General features: G+C 31.5%; 1 protein-coding gene across 7 annotated transcripts; it reads right to left on the minus strand.

The window, feature by feature from the left end:
• Positions 1-1267: 1267 nt before the first annotated feature.
• Positions 1268-13679, minus strand: LOC130799765 (oxysterol-binding protein-related protein 2A-like). 7 transcript variants are annotated; one of them, XM_057662991.1, is made up of 11 exons: positions 12904-13667; positions 9256-9615; positions 7023-7119; positions 5863-6281; positions 5514-5669; positions 4537-4704; positions 4299-4439; positions 3221-3454; positions 2995-3108; positions 2324-2515; positions 1268-2114 (listed from the first exon to the last, which is right to left on the minus strand). In XM_057662991.1, exons 1-10 carry the CDS (start codon positions 13330-13332, stop codon positions 2339-2341), a joined length of 2295 nt encoding a protein of 764 aa, XP_057518974.1. In that variant the 5' UTR covers positions 13333-13667; the 3' UTR covers positions 1268-2114; positions 2324-2338. The 7 variants fall into 7 exon arrangements, with proteins under 7 accessions (XP_057518974.1, XP_057518975.1, XP_057518973.1 ...); XM_057662992.1 differs by having other exon boundaries at positions 1269-2114; positions 3221-3451; positions 12904-13666; XM_057662996.1 differs by having other exon boundaries at positions 1271-2515; positions 12904-12946; positions 13062-13262.
• Positions 13680-15489: the final 1810 nt, after the last annotated feature.

Below are 15489 nucleotides of genomic sequence, written 5' to 3' on the forward strand. Positions count from 1 at the left end.
AAAAATTATATTAAAAAAAATTTTAAATAAATTACAGGTTGCGCCTTTGTTGAGGTTAATGCTTGGATTTGGCATTTTAAGTATTGAAATTGGCTTTTTACATTTTGAAATGGACAATTTAAATTTTGATTTTGAATGATTTATAAAAACTTAATGGGCTAAGATGGTGGTGATGGTCTCATACATGAAGCCGTTGCGTAGGAGAATGGGTGATATTTTTTTTATATATATAATAAGTTGGCCCAGTTAAAAGAGTTTGTGAAAACTTAAACCGATTGAGATTTTATGATTTTATTTATGCACAGATGTATACTTCTATGAGAAAATTTGAAATGAATAAGACAAATTAACAACAAAATGAACGAAATAAGATAAGTTTCAACTTATTTCTAAAAGTAAGCCTGTAATTCCCAAACTTGTGGTTTGGGACTGTTCGCAGTTAGTAACTGCGAACAGGTCAAAAAAAACAAACTCTAACTGAGAACATCATCCTCCTCAAATACGCACAGGTAAAAAAAAAAAGTCAAAACTGTTCGCAGTTAGTAACTGGGAACAACTAGTTTGTTTTTTTTGACCTATTCGCAGTTACTAACTGCGAACAACCCCAAACCACAGATTTGGGAATTACACGCTTACTTTTGAAAATAAATTAAAACTTATCTATTTCGTTTATTTTGTTGATAATTTATTTTATTCATTTCAAATTTTTCTTATATCACAGACAAAGTTTCAATTGAATGCGGGTTAGTAATTAGCCCATATCAAATTTGAGCGACAAAACCTTTGTTAATAGGAATGCTAGGAGTAAAGATTTAACGAGTTTTGCTTCGTCTCGTTTCTTAATTAGCCGAAAGGTATATAATATTTTCTATTATAGTTGAAAGTTTATTCCAAATCAGCCGATTTGTTAGGAGATCGTTTCTTTGAGAGACATTTTTTAGGTTCAGCCCAATAAATTTAAATGTCAACTTACTGTATACTTACATTATCCTTAATGCCTAATTACAATATACTTAATGCCCAACGAAAAAGTACTTAAAATGCCTACTTACAATATTCTTAATGCCTACCGAGAAAGTTAACATAATAACCTACTTACCATATTCTTAATGCATACTTATAATATCTTTAATGTTTACTTACAATATACTTAATAATTAAGTACTTACGATATTATAAATGCCTACTTACAATATTTTTAATATCTACCGAATAACTTACTCTATATTTTCCTTTTGGGGTCAGCCCAATCAGAGATGGTCTTTTTAAAAGACCGTCTCTCACAGAAATTTATGATTTTAAATTTTGTATTGTAAATGTCATAAATAACATGTTGAATTATTTGATTTCAGAATTTTAATTTTATTTTATTAATATTTTATGGTCAATATAAAAATAAAAATACTAATTTATAAGGAATAGCTATGGTATGTGGTACATGTAACGCGATTATGGGATATATATGATTTAGTTGAGGTGGACATAATGGGAGCATAGTTGTGACGGACAAAGGATGAGAGTGCATTCAAATTTATATCCACATATGCAAGTTGCATTCTATATCGTACATGGTTTTTATAAACACATCAGCATAATATATAGTGTAGTATTTACAAACATTACTCATTAAATTCGAGTATTATAGATTTATACAAATAAATAATATATGCTATTATGCAACCTATGTTTTGATTACAAATATGAAATGTACAAATTTTCTAGGAGATGAGTAAAGAAAAAAAAAAGAGAAGGGTAATATAACAGGGCACTAGAAAGCTTAATTGACACTTTAATGAAGATCATGAGCTACATATATTTACCATAATAACCTAAAATACATTTCTATAATTATTGGCCCTACTAAGAAAAATCCCTCCACAGTTATTTCTCTTAGTATTACAAATAAATCACCTAACTACAACAGGAAGAACTACAAATTTTCATCTTTCTGTAAGAAAATTTTTGACTACATTACTGTCATCATTATACTTTGTATTAGATCATCGAATCTCGACGCATCACAAATGAAGAGTTTGGGGTTAACTAGCATGGAGCACTTCAAAAGGATAATGATGCGCCGCTCAATGGGCAATGCCACCATGTTTTGACAACTTCTGGTGTGGATCGCAAATGAACCCAACAATGAATTCGACCATACAGCAAGTTTTATAACAAAAATATTAGATATTGAATCGGATCAAGCGATATTAGAGCAGAAAGGGTTGGCTTTTAGATGATTTTGGAGAAATTTCCAGCTAATCTGATCTGATCATGCTGTGTTGTACACAAAGCAGAAAATTATGTAAGAAAAATGGTTTTTCACCTTCGTTAACTATGTTCAGTGTTGACTGAGGTTGTCAGCCTCGTCTATAATTTCTCCGAATATGTCTGGACAACCATCCCAATTCCCCTGCTCTCTGGCCTCCCAATATCCTCCTGTATAATGGTATGTCCCATCTTCACCGTCTCTTGCAAACCATCTAGGTCTCCATCCGTCTTCTTGTAATTTGGTCGACTGTAATACAAAAAAAATGTTAACCCACACGACTAAAATTATATATGCATAATGAACAACATGACAATGTAATACTTGTTAGAGTGTATAACATAATCTTGAGTCTCAACTATCAACTTAAGCTTTTGGTTGAGTTGATTCTTTGATATTTATATAACATATTGTGGGGCCTTAACCATCAGCTTAAGCTTTTGGTTGAGATCATTCTTTAACATGGTATCAGAAGCCAGTGTGACAAAAGGTCACTGGTTCGAATCTCAACTACCCCTTGTTTAAAGTGGAATATCTAGCGTCGTGTATCAAGAGAGCATGTGCTTCATCCACACTTCTAGCCCAAAGGGCTCTCGTGTGAGAAGACGTGTTAGAGTATATAACATATCCTGGGGCCTCAACCAATCAACTTAAAATACCAGCAAACATCAAAATAGGACATCAAAAATAAGAATAATGTTTTACTTAAGTTTTGAGACTATGCATACCATTCGCTGTCTCGTCTCTAGGCGAAGCTTCTCAGAATATGCCCTTTCATACTCTCCATTCTCTAGATGTCTCTGGTCAGGTCTAAGTCTTGAATCAGTTGGAGGAAGCTTTTCCTTAATCCGTGATCAAACAGCCAGAATGAAAGAGCTATCAGAAACGATTAGAGAAAAGTGGAGCTTAATACGAGTGCACAAAGAGACGGGTAGGTCTAGACATTGCATCTACCTTAAGTCCTGGTGTCAACTCATTCAGAGTAATCGCAAAATGAGTCAAATTGTATCGAGTAAGATCAGGGGCAGGCTTCGTCCTCCTCCAAACCAAAGTAGCATCATTTGATAAATTCAAATCTTTCAACTTGCTCTTTGCATCTCCTTCGATATAATAAATACTATCATCCCACCTCCCAAAAATTGTTGCAACATTGTTCCCTGTTGCATCTTCAACAACACCATAAACCTGCTGATAATTATTTTATAAAATGAATGCATATGATTAGTGATGAGCACTGCCAAGGTTAGGATCGAAATTTTACCTAGGATCGTTAAAGGGTTAGGATCGAAATCGGTAAAATCGTCTAATAGGCATTTGTGTGCCAGCTACTCATGTGAGACACCGTCTCTCAAAGAGACGACCTCAAAACAACAAAACCCACATTTTTATTTTCTCTTTCATTTGTATTAATTGGGCTATTTAACCCATATATCTAATGCATCACTAGGAGAGACCGTCGTTCTCAACAATTTGTATTAATGTGCTTTGAATAACATAAAACTTATTTGACTTCATCTATTAAGTTTTAAAAAAGAAATTATTAATAATTAATATAAACTGAGAATCAAGAAAAACTTGAATTTATAGTGGTATTGATGTAATATATATATATATATATATATATATATATATATATATATATATATATATATATATATATATATAAAAGTAAAATTTGGATTATATGAAAATATTGTACGATTTAATTTATCCTTGTATTGTGTTATGATCTTATTACCTAAATTCTTGAGCTAAGTAGGATTGCACGATTCCACCAACATTAAAATCCTACCTACGATCAGGATTGCTCGCCTATTTTGGATCGTAAATCAGAATCGGGATTCTAATAACCATGAGCACCGCTAAGACCACTGAACTTAAGTCAGAAAGCCTTAGTTTATTAGATGTGCACTCAATACGGGTAAGAAAGCACTGCTCAAATAAACCGCAATAGACTTTGTCCAAGAGATGGAGTATAATGCAGCAAAAATAATCCCCCTTACCATTAAGTAGCTAAAGACGGATAATCTACCTGACGGGGATTCCTGTCAAGAAAAGTCTGTCCTTTGAACTTAAGTTTGCAGGAGTACTGATGATTACCACCTATGTTCATCGTCCCATGATGATCGCAATAAATTTTACCAATGATTAGGTTATGAATGCTAGTTGTAACCTGAAAACAGCAAAGATGTTATGGAGGTTTTTGCAGTATAAATCACAAGCAAAACAAAAACCGTTAACTCTAAGAATCATTCTATAAATAACTGCACCTTGCTCCACTGGAATCTCTCTCCATCTTCAAACTCCAGAGTCAGTATTCCAAGAGGATCAAGTTGAATTGTTTGACCCCAAAATCTGGTCTTCAAGTTACTATCTGCCCAGAACTTCCATCCTCTACCTTCACAATGGCAAGCTATGAGTGTAGGGTGGTGGCTTACCTAAAATATATAATGCTGGAACAATTAGGAATCACATCGGAAAAAATTCAAAAGGATTACTTCCACAAATCTTAACAAACCCCATTTAGAAAGGAGAAAGTCCGGTATACCATTTTTCTCGTTATTTACACTAGCAAAAAATTCGGAAAAAAATCATATATTCGTGTCTTTCCTAATGCTTGCTAATTTAATATAGGAAAAATGACCTAGAATAATACAACTTTTTCATGATTTTCTTACAATAATCCCCCCTATTGATTAATCATGAATAATTCTAAATTTAGGAGGTATTTGCCTGAGTAAACTTAAATAACCTGATGACCTGCTATAGTAGTTAATGCACAAAAAAAGTAAACGAAAAATGAATGTAAAATTAGAGAAAAAATTTGAACATTTACATAAAAAATTCTAAATTATAAAAAAAATTAATAAAAAAAATCAGAAACATTTTTCTATATTTTCTTCGACATTTTATTTTAATTCATCTTTTTTAAAAAAAAATAAAACTTGCTATAACAAGTCATCCAGTTACCGGATTTACTCTAGAAAAATACCCCCAAAGTTGGGATTATTCATGGTTAATCAATAGACGGGATTATTATAGGAAAATCATGAAAAAGATTATACTATTATTTTAGTTAATTTTTCCTTTAATATAAAAATTTTATCTGTTGGTTAATGCATTTCCGATTTCCAAAACACTCCCTTAAAACAAATCAAGTTTGAACTTCAGGAGGAGCAAGAAGAGAAGTATCGAACTAAAAGAATATGTCATTAAAAAAACATAGAAGTTTAGGTATAAACCAAACCTTCTCAGAGAAAAACCGAAATCCTTTTTCTGGAAAGTCAGCCTCATAAGTTTCCCCAAGCAAAGGATTAAATGGTTTGCAGTGTCGGCCCTCAGTCGATGCATAACCCGAAGCAGCAAAAGCTGCAACATAGACGATTCTCATAAGATCGTTCCCCTGTAAGAAAAACTCTATGATCAGTTATTCAGTCAAAAGAGTGTCAATCAAGCATTTTTAACAGAATGAATAAATTTTGCGTGCATGAATCATACCATTTAAAGAACACTACAAAACCAATATTCTTCATAGAAGACCAAAGACTATTGATATTAGATTCCCAAAATGTTTGAACAGAGACACATGAACTTACCATTTTTCCATATTCGTATGCTCGGTCCAAAAGATAAGAATACTCCAAGTCTTCACAGCACTTCTGAAGGGAAGATATAGGTTCATTGAAGTATACAGGGAGACAAACTCTTGTGAGATCTTTTCCGACATTGCCTTTGATCATAGACCAGAGACTGACATGTTTTTCCTTTTCAACTGGATCAGGAAGCTTTTTACGCCTTTCAATATGAGAACACGGAGCTTCACTTGAGGCTTCCATAGATGAAACATCTTTCACATAACCATGTTGACCTTTGGTGTCCATACCACTGCCAATAAGATGAGATGGAGATTCAGTAAAGTAGTCCTTTGAATCATAATAGCAGGGTTCCTCTTCGTCTGAGGCTTCGCCCACGTCTGGTTTCTCAGTGCCATTAGATGACTCGGTGGTACTACATTCTATACATTCAAAAGGACAAGTCAAGAAGTGATAAAATAATGAATATACAAATGGCAAATGGGAATAATTTTAAAGATCACAATATCAATGAAAGATGAGATTTCATTTCCTACCATAAAATAAAAAAAGGCCGCATCGCATCGTATCGGCTGCGTTTTAAAGGTTTTCAAAATAATGCAACCGTTTTCCCTGCGTTGTAAAGGTGTAAAAAAACACGTTTTGGGCCATATCAAGGGATATCTTATTGCCTTCTCTTAGATATAATATTTATCGGTGCAAGTGGCACTCTTACGTAAGACTTCAAGTCCAAGCATAATAAATAAGTCCCCTACAAAGCCTACTCTCCACCTCAGACAAAAGGCACTTATACATATATATATATATATATATATATATATATATATATATATATATATATATATATATATATATATATATATATATACTCAATTGTTTGTATAGGAAGGAACAGAAAGGGAAAAAAAGAAATTTCATTTTCCTTCCAAATCTTTTCTCTTATAGAGAGATTTGGATGTTAACAAAATGAAGGGACTTAATCCCTTGCTATCCAAACAAGGGGATTTCCATCCCTCCAAATTATTTTCTTTCCTTTCCCCCCATTTCACTCTATCCAAACAAGGCCTTACGTATCAGAATAGAAATTATTTTGAAACTAAACACATTATATATTAATTATGTAGCAAAAGGAATAGGCAGAAGGAGCACCGTAGCAACAATACCACAATATTTAGCACCCTCTAGACTGGAGTATTCGCTCTTCGAAAGTTGATATCCACTATCACTTATGCCCAGGGCTTCAGCCTCAAAATTTGCTGCCTACATGGATACACAAATATTTCATCAAACAATGAAACCATGAAATAAATTGCTTACTTCATTTCTTGCTGTTCAAAAGCCAACTTATAAGACCACAATCCCAAACCCTACAATTTTACAGTAACAAGTAAAATGCATAGCAAAGGACACCGCCCCCTCTAATAGTCACAGTCCACCTCTGGTAGAAAGATGAACAAAATCTGGTTTTTGCGACAAAAATCAAATATCCACCAACTTCAATTCATTGATCAATTTGATAGACTTTTAGTTTTTTTTTTTTTTTTTTTCTTTAATTTTCAACTACTATTACAATTGATTAGTTCCCATACAGAATAACCCATGTTCCTTCTTTAACAAAATAATCCAGCTACAAAAAATTCAGACAAACTAACAGACTGGAAAAAACCAATTTAACATACAGAAAATGAAGTGTGCTTCAATTTAGCAAATATAAGCATACAAGATAATGGACAAAAAAAAATGATAGAAGCAATAGCAATAGCAATATCATACCACATGGAGTAACAGCTTAGAGACCATTAATGTGTTTGAAGATGAGAGACAGAGAGTTACCAGAAAACAATATGGAAATATGGGAGGAGAGAAATATTGTTGGTGGGGAAATCCATACTCAATTTTAAACCCAAGGAGAAGTGTAAAGGTAACTCTTAGAATTGGTAAATAGTACAAATCTCTGCTGAAATGGCACCTAAATATACCCAAAAAAATCATAAAAATCTTGTTTATAGTATCTAATTTCAATCTACTAAAAGCTCCTTAATACTCAGTAAAGTAAAGTAGTAGTCAGTAAATAAAGTATTAGATTAGGAGTAGAAGTAAAGGAGGGGTCAATAAGGTTGGTGGGAAGCTACTATAAAGATTAAAGACCATTATTATAAGTGACAACTGGATGAAACTTTTAGGTGAAAACAACAACCAAATGCCAACATGAGTTTTTAACTCAGCAATCAGCATCAAATTTTTTTACTTCACTAAAGATTTAAGGTGGAAATCTGTAGGTACCCTGCTTTCCTCCGTGGTAGCTGGATGAAAGTAATGGGCTGGGCCTAATCTATCCAGGAATGTCTTTCCCGTGGTTGGGCCTTCACGTAAAAGCGTTTGGAAGGTTGTTCTTGTTCTTGCTCCCCTATCAGCTCTTTTCTCTCAATTGTTGTAGGGTCTTATTTAGCACATGCAAAGGGGGACATGAAAGTGTGGCTAACTTGTGTTTGAGATTCTTCCTATAGAAGTTTACTATTCCGTCAAACAATATAAGAGAGTACCATTCTGAATAGAGCACCAAGAGCCGAAATGGGGGGCAGACTGATGGAGATTGTTCAAAACAATAAACCCTCTGTCCAATGAATAGAGCATCTTATTGATATTTAGGCCATAGTCTTGGCTATTTGAACATTACTCTCATGACCATTCATAGTGAAATACTAGCAAACAAAACAAATAGCAAGAAAACAACACCGTATATGTCCTATATGAGATGAACCATTAATTTGGTTGTGTATATATACTCCGACACAGGTATGAAATCCCTTCCCGACAATTCAATTGCAAAGTAAAAGCCATAAAATATATGCTTTTGAAAAGGGACTAGAGATTAGAATTTTAACAAGATCAAACAATATAATTTGAAAGTAACTTATGTCCTAAAAATTGGATCAATTCCAAAAAAGGTCCCCATAAGTTCCAAACATTGAACTTCAACATGTCTAAAACTTAGACGTGAACTCGTACCCGACACTAATACTCATGTCCCAAAGACATTATATATATATATATATATATATATATATATATATATATATGTGTGTGTGTGTGTGTGTGTGTGTGTGTGTATGTGTGTGTGGGGTTTTACTGAGAAAAAACCCCACTGCACAATATGGCTGCTCATCTTGTACCTTTTGTCCGACCAAGACAATGCACACTCTATTTACCTTACCTAGTTTGTTTGTTTACTCATGTTTTAGTTCTTGTCGATCCAAGACAGTCCACAGAATATACATCCTACTAGGTAACTGACAAACACAGATGTACATGCTTAATCTAATGATTACTCGCAAGAAATACTAATTTCAAATGAAAATTAAAAATAAAGAAGATTATGTGACTAGTTAAAATTACCTCCAACTGCCTTAAAGTGCCCAACAAATTGGATCTTTCCTCACAAAGAGCTTTCAATTTTCCTTGTATTTCTGAGAATTCTGAAAGCATAATCTGCTCACATTCCTTTACTAATGATTCATTGACTCCATCTTCAACCAATCGCCTCTTTAACTTTTCGGTTGAAATGGAAATGCTATCAGGAGAAATAGGTAGATTATCATTCAATGATCTCCAGGAGAAGAAACATCTTGTTGATGCCAACGCTTCTAACCACAATTCCTTATCATGTTTCGAGTTAGTCCTCAAATGAAGGGTCTTTGTAGCTGTAAATACGTAAAACCTCCTAACGTCAGACCGGCTCTCTCGAAAAGATGATACCTGTTTAAAATTTATATACACAATCAAACTAACATTCTCTCTTATACCATTATTTCTTGACCAGTTGGATCAAAATTATTTAGTATTATTTGGGCCAACTGGAACTCTTATTAGAGCTTCCCCAATGCTTACATTATGCTCATAAGTATACGCATACACCATCAAGGTTATTAGAAAGCTTTAGCACGACACCTTTAACAGCTGGTTTTTATGGCGACTGCCACATTGGAACCAAATTTCCAACAGAGTTTTAGTAGTAAAGATTTAGTATTCAAAATTATATATATTCTTCAAATTCAAACTTGAAACCAGTGGCAGACCCCAGATGTATGGAGGAAATTAAAGAGTGCTTATGGCCCATTTGGCAGTCAGTATTAAATGGTGTAAATGGTAATGCAAAGTTAGTGTAATTTTGGTTGGAAAATATCTTGTCAAGTTTGATGGTCATACTTGTCCACTTCATTCATCTCATTTTTTTCACAAAATTCATTCCATTGCATTACCATTTGAAGAGATAGTATAAGGTGGTAATGAAAATTTGTAAATAAAAAACTTTTTTATGATCAATGTTTCTTCACCATTGGAATGACATGAAACATTTTATGAAAATTTACACTAAAAACTCATTTCCAATGTCACCATTTAATACCAACAATTAAACGGGCCTTATTTTAACAAAGCCCCTCATATAGACAAATATCACCAAAGAAACATCAAACTCTGTGTCGTTCGTTAGGATGTCCTTAAAAATAACTCCAAATTCTTCCAATTTGAAATTCAGGCTCAGGGGGTTGTTTTGAGCAATAGAAAAATAGTTTAACAGCCAAACAATAGGGAAACTTTAGCTGAAATCATCATCATCATCTTACACAGTATATTATGATCATAGGAACTTTAGTTGAAAAGTGCATGAAAATTGAGAACTGATTCCATAGTGAAGAATTGATTATAACAACAAAAGAGTTTCTACCAAGGGGAAACTAACTTCAAAACTTTCATCAGGAAAAGATGCCCAAGAAATTTCTTTGTTCCACTCTGTCTAGACAGTTTTCCAATTTACATTTTCACACAAAAAACTCTAGAATCATTTTTTTCATCTGATTAACAAATCTTAAACACCAAAACCCATATCTAATGGAATTTCTCAGATCTAATTAGCCATTACTTGCACATTATGAAACTCTATTGGAACACATAACTCAAGCTAACACCATTAACAATCCACATTGAAACAAAAATACTTAAATCCAGGAATTGAAGATGTAAAACATAAAATGAAAGCAGAGTATGATTCACCCATCTATTAAAAAAGCTTGTTAAATCCATACTCAAATAATCTGTGGGTCAAATTTGAAAATGACCCATCATATTATCTCAGATCCTGGAACTAAAGATTCTTTTTTTAACTTAAAAATTATAAAAAAAAGTGTATACCCAATTATCCATATATACTTTCAATACTAATCAACCCATGGCAAAAAAAAAAACATAATTAATCCAAGCATAATAGTACTAATTTTTTCAGTGAAATGAACTTTGTTATTTTGTTAATTGCCAGCACCCAAATTGGGGAGTTATATACTAGGAAGCAAGAAAGACAAGCAAAGGAAGAAATTTATAGTACTCTTGACCCGTTTGGTAGGTGGTATTAAACGGTGGTAATGAGAATGAAAATTAGTATAATTTTAATTAAAAAATCTCTTGGCTATCTTGATGTTGATGGTTAGTCATGCATGTACAACTTCAATCATCTCATTTTCTTCATAAAATTTATTTCAATGCATTACCATTAGGAGAGGTGAAAGATAATATTAGGCTATAATGGAAATTTGTTAAAAAAAAGCATTATAGTGATCAAAGTTTCATAACTACAGGTATGATTTGGAATTTTCAATGAATTTTTATACTATTAATTATTTTAATTACCACTATTTAATATTATTAATCAAATGGACTGTTTCTAGCCAATTAAAAAGCCAACAAATAGATAGGAATAGAAGAAAGCCAAATAGAAAGAAAGAAAGACCAAAAATATTGGTTGCTGCAATGCTGAATGCTGATAGAGAGATGACTGATAGATGGCATGACCCACACCTAAAAAAACTTGTGCCTACACCTAACTTAATTTTGCCCTATTTCCATGGCCTACTGACCTTTTGATGTGACCCACTCCAAATTAACACCCAGTTTCATCTTTTTTATTACTCCAGATTCACCACAGTCTCATTTGCATTTTGCATTTTGCATTTTGTTCGATTTATTATTTTAATCTTTAATTTCTTTAATAGTTTATAACAATAAATTTTACATTAATTTAATTTATATAGTAAAAATAAAATATAAATTATAAATACTTGATAAATAATATTAAAAATCAAATAAAAAAATTGCTTGAATATGAATGCCCAAATACATTTTATTTTTCCCATTCCCACATTGCTACTCCTAAAATTTTTCATTTTCTCCCCAAAACAAATGTTTTTTTTTTTAAAAAAAAAGAAGGCACTAAAAAAAAGTAATTAATTAATAAATATATTACTTCAACCAACATCAAAATTTGAGAGAGAATTAAGATTATTAGTAGAAAGAATCTTACAATAATATTTTACTTCAACAAACATCAAAATTTGAGCTTCAAAAAAAAAATTAATCCCATAAAAAAACTTAAAATTAGGAGTATAGATGTTCTCTTTTTACTTTTTTTCTAATGAAATGTTATAAACTAGTATAAAACCCGTGCCACGGATTTCTTAGTGTTAATATCTATAAAAAATTAGATTTTCAAAATAACAGGAAAATATATATTAACTTCATTAGTTTAATTTTATATAATTGGTTGAATCCAAATTTAAGCACATCCTCTCTTTTTCACGAAAAAAAGTAAATATATGTTCGTTGAACTTATCAATAATTTCATTTGTTGGTGCTAATATTGTCCTCTCTAAATGTATGCACTATCATTTTTATTTCTTCTGCAATTAAAATAGAAATCAATAAACAAAGATAAAATATGTATTGTTTGTATAGAAAATTATTTTGTTTAATATAATTAAAAGTGAAGTCTATAGAAATAGTGTTAGAAATTAATTTAAAAGATTTTATTTACAAAAATAATAGTCAATCATCATGCAAAAATATAAAAAGTAATAAATTATAAATAATGTAAAATCTCTGCTAATAAGTATTCACCCAATAAAAAATTACAAATGGCAACATTATATTAAACTGTCATTTGTTAATTTACGTCAAGTTTAAATTGATTGATTAATTAATTAATTAAATGCTTACCTTGAGATGAACGACGGCGGAGTTTCTTTTAGAATCCTTTTTCCTGGAACAACTATCCAACCGAATAAGCCGAGGTGACGTCATATTTCCGATAACAGTGACGTCATCCCCCAAAGAAGATGAGAGAGAATTAAGATTATTAGTAGAAAGAATCTTACAATAAGAAAGTAACCCATCTCCTCGTAACAAAAACCACCGAGATCTCCATCCTTTACCATAGTTAGTCCATTTATATAAAGCTCCTGCGATGCTTACATCGGATCGCCGGAAACTACATACATTGATTGTATTGGATCCGGGTATGGTCTGACACTGTTTCAAACTACTCGCCCGTGAAAGAACGATCTCAGGTGACCTGATACATGGGCCCTGATCATCACCATTGCGTTCTAATGAAATGCAACATAAAGGATGCATATTGACCCGCATGATTTTGATAATATAAACCCAGAAAAAAATGATGGGTTTTTTAATGAATTGACATTTATGAGGTGGGTATATGTTAAATAATAGCTGTGATTTTAAGATAAACTACCATGAATAGAAGAGAAAGAGAAAAAGGAGTTGGAAAAGAAGTGGGAAATGTGGGTATTTTTGGGGAGTGAGAGAAGTTATTTATATGTAATTTATGGAAGGAAAAAGTGATGGTGAAGTTTGCAAATTGGTCAAGTCTTAAAGGGGAGATTGCGGTGCAGAGTGAACGAAAGAAAGAAAGAAAGGGGAGTGTGGGGGGCCGGGTTGAAGGGAGCCCGAGAGAGAAAGGTATCTGATTTTTGATGAAAATTAAATATTGGTTAGGAATGTAATAAGTACTCCATTTTTATGTGGGTGATCACTTACTTAAGGGAGTGTAGTTTATGTGAGTCATCATTTGTTTTGAATCATATTCCCTTCAATTTACTGTCTCATTTGTTTTTTTAGACTTTATTTATTTTTTTACTTTTAATTTGTATTTTATTGTTAATTTATAAGTTAAAATATAATTAAGTGGAATTTTTTTGATTCATCTAATGGCAAAGATTATTCATATCAACTTTTCATAATTTTAAATTATGCACAATTAGAGATATTAAGGATTGAATAAATGTATTGCATAGAGTATAAACGTATTAGACATTAGCAGTGAATTGGAGGGAGTATAAATGTATACTCCCTCAGTTCCTTAATAAAGTTTCATAAGAAATGTTTAAGTTTCATAAGAAATGTTTACGGAAATTAAGTAAAATAGAATCTTTTAGATAGTAGAGATACTAATTTATTAAATAATAAATTTGATGGAAGAAAAGTTGGAATCATAATCATAAATATTAAAAAAATATTAAAAGAAAGTTAGTTGAAAAAAATATAGGGACTACAACTAGTAAAAAAAATATGGGTAAATAAGGAATATAAAAATATTAAAATGAAGTTAGTGGAAAATATGTGGGAACCATAAGTAATATTAAAATATTAAAATGAGGATGAGTGAGGTTATTTTTGTCAAAAATAAATGATATAAATGGAAAGAATTCTTATAGGAACAACAAATAAAACACCCAAAAATAAAAAGTGGAAACTTCTTTAAGAAATGGATGGAGTATAATATATAAAAGAAAAACTATCTAGAATAATTCAATATTTTCATGATTTTTCTACAACAATATCACTTATCGATTTACCATGAATGATTTCAACTTTAGGGTATTTGCCTAAAACAAACTCGGATAACCAAATGACTTGCTATAGTAGATAATTAAGCAAAAAAGTAATCTAAAAACTAATGTAAAATTAGATATATCAAGTCATCTACTTACCAAGTTTAATCTAGGTAAATACCTCTAAAGTTGCGATTATTCATGGTAATTAATAGGTGAGATTATTATTGTAGAAAAAAAAAGCTAGATTATAATTTAAAATGTAAATGATCAAAACAATAAATTTAGTAGTATAAAAAATGAAATGTAATACAATCATAAGATAAGGGTTAACATGATCTAGTTTTTGTTTTGCTAATTCTCTTTTTATCCTCTTATTAGTTGTTACATTTATAAATAGTTGTTAGTTATCGGTAGTTATAGCTATGCAATTATATTTCAATACAAGTAGCTAAGAAAAAAGATAATTCTAATCGCCTCCCCGTGTGACCTTTCTGCTATCTCTTTTTCTCTTCTTTTCTTCTTTTGCTCTTTGTCTTAGGCTCTTCTAATAACTTCTTGTAACTCTTGTCTTGGCGAGTCCTTATAATATTCGAAATCATAAGAATTCTAGCAAGTTAGACATTTATAACCTCATACACTTTCTTCATAAATATAAAATTCTAGCAAATTCTATGTGTGTATATTAATTATAAAAAATTATTACAATTCTCACACGACAACGGGAGAATATAGTAGAGTTCCTTCTTTATTACTCCCTGTGTTCCTAAATGAAGTTTCTATAAGGAATGTACAATTTAAAAAAAAATCTTTTAGATAGTGGGGATATTATTTTATTAAATAATAAATTTGATAGAAGAAAAGTAGAGACCACAAATATTAAAAAAATATTAAAAAAAAGTTAGTAGAAAAATATATGAGGACCACAACTAATTAAAAAATGTTTTTATAA

Source organism: Amaranthus tricolor, chromosome 14 (genome assembly GCF_026212465.1).
Source record: "Amaranthus tricolor cultivar Red isolate AtriRed21 chromosome 14, ASM2621246v1, whole genome shotgun sequence".
In the NCBI taxonomy this organism is placed as follows: domain Eukaryota; kingdom Viridiplantae; phylum Streptophyta; class Magnoliopsida; order Caryophyllales; family Amaranthaceae; genus Amaranthus; species Amaranthus tricolor.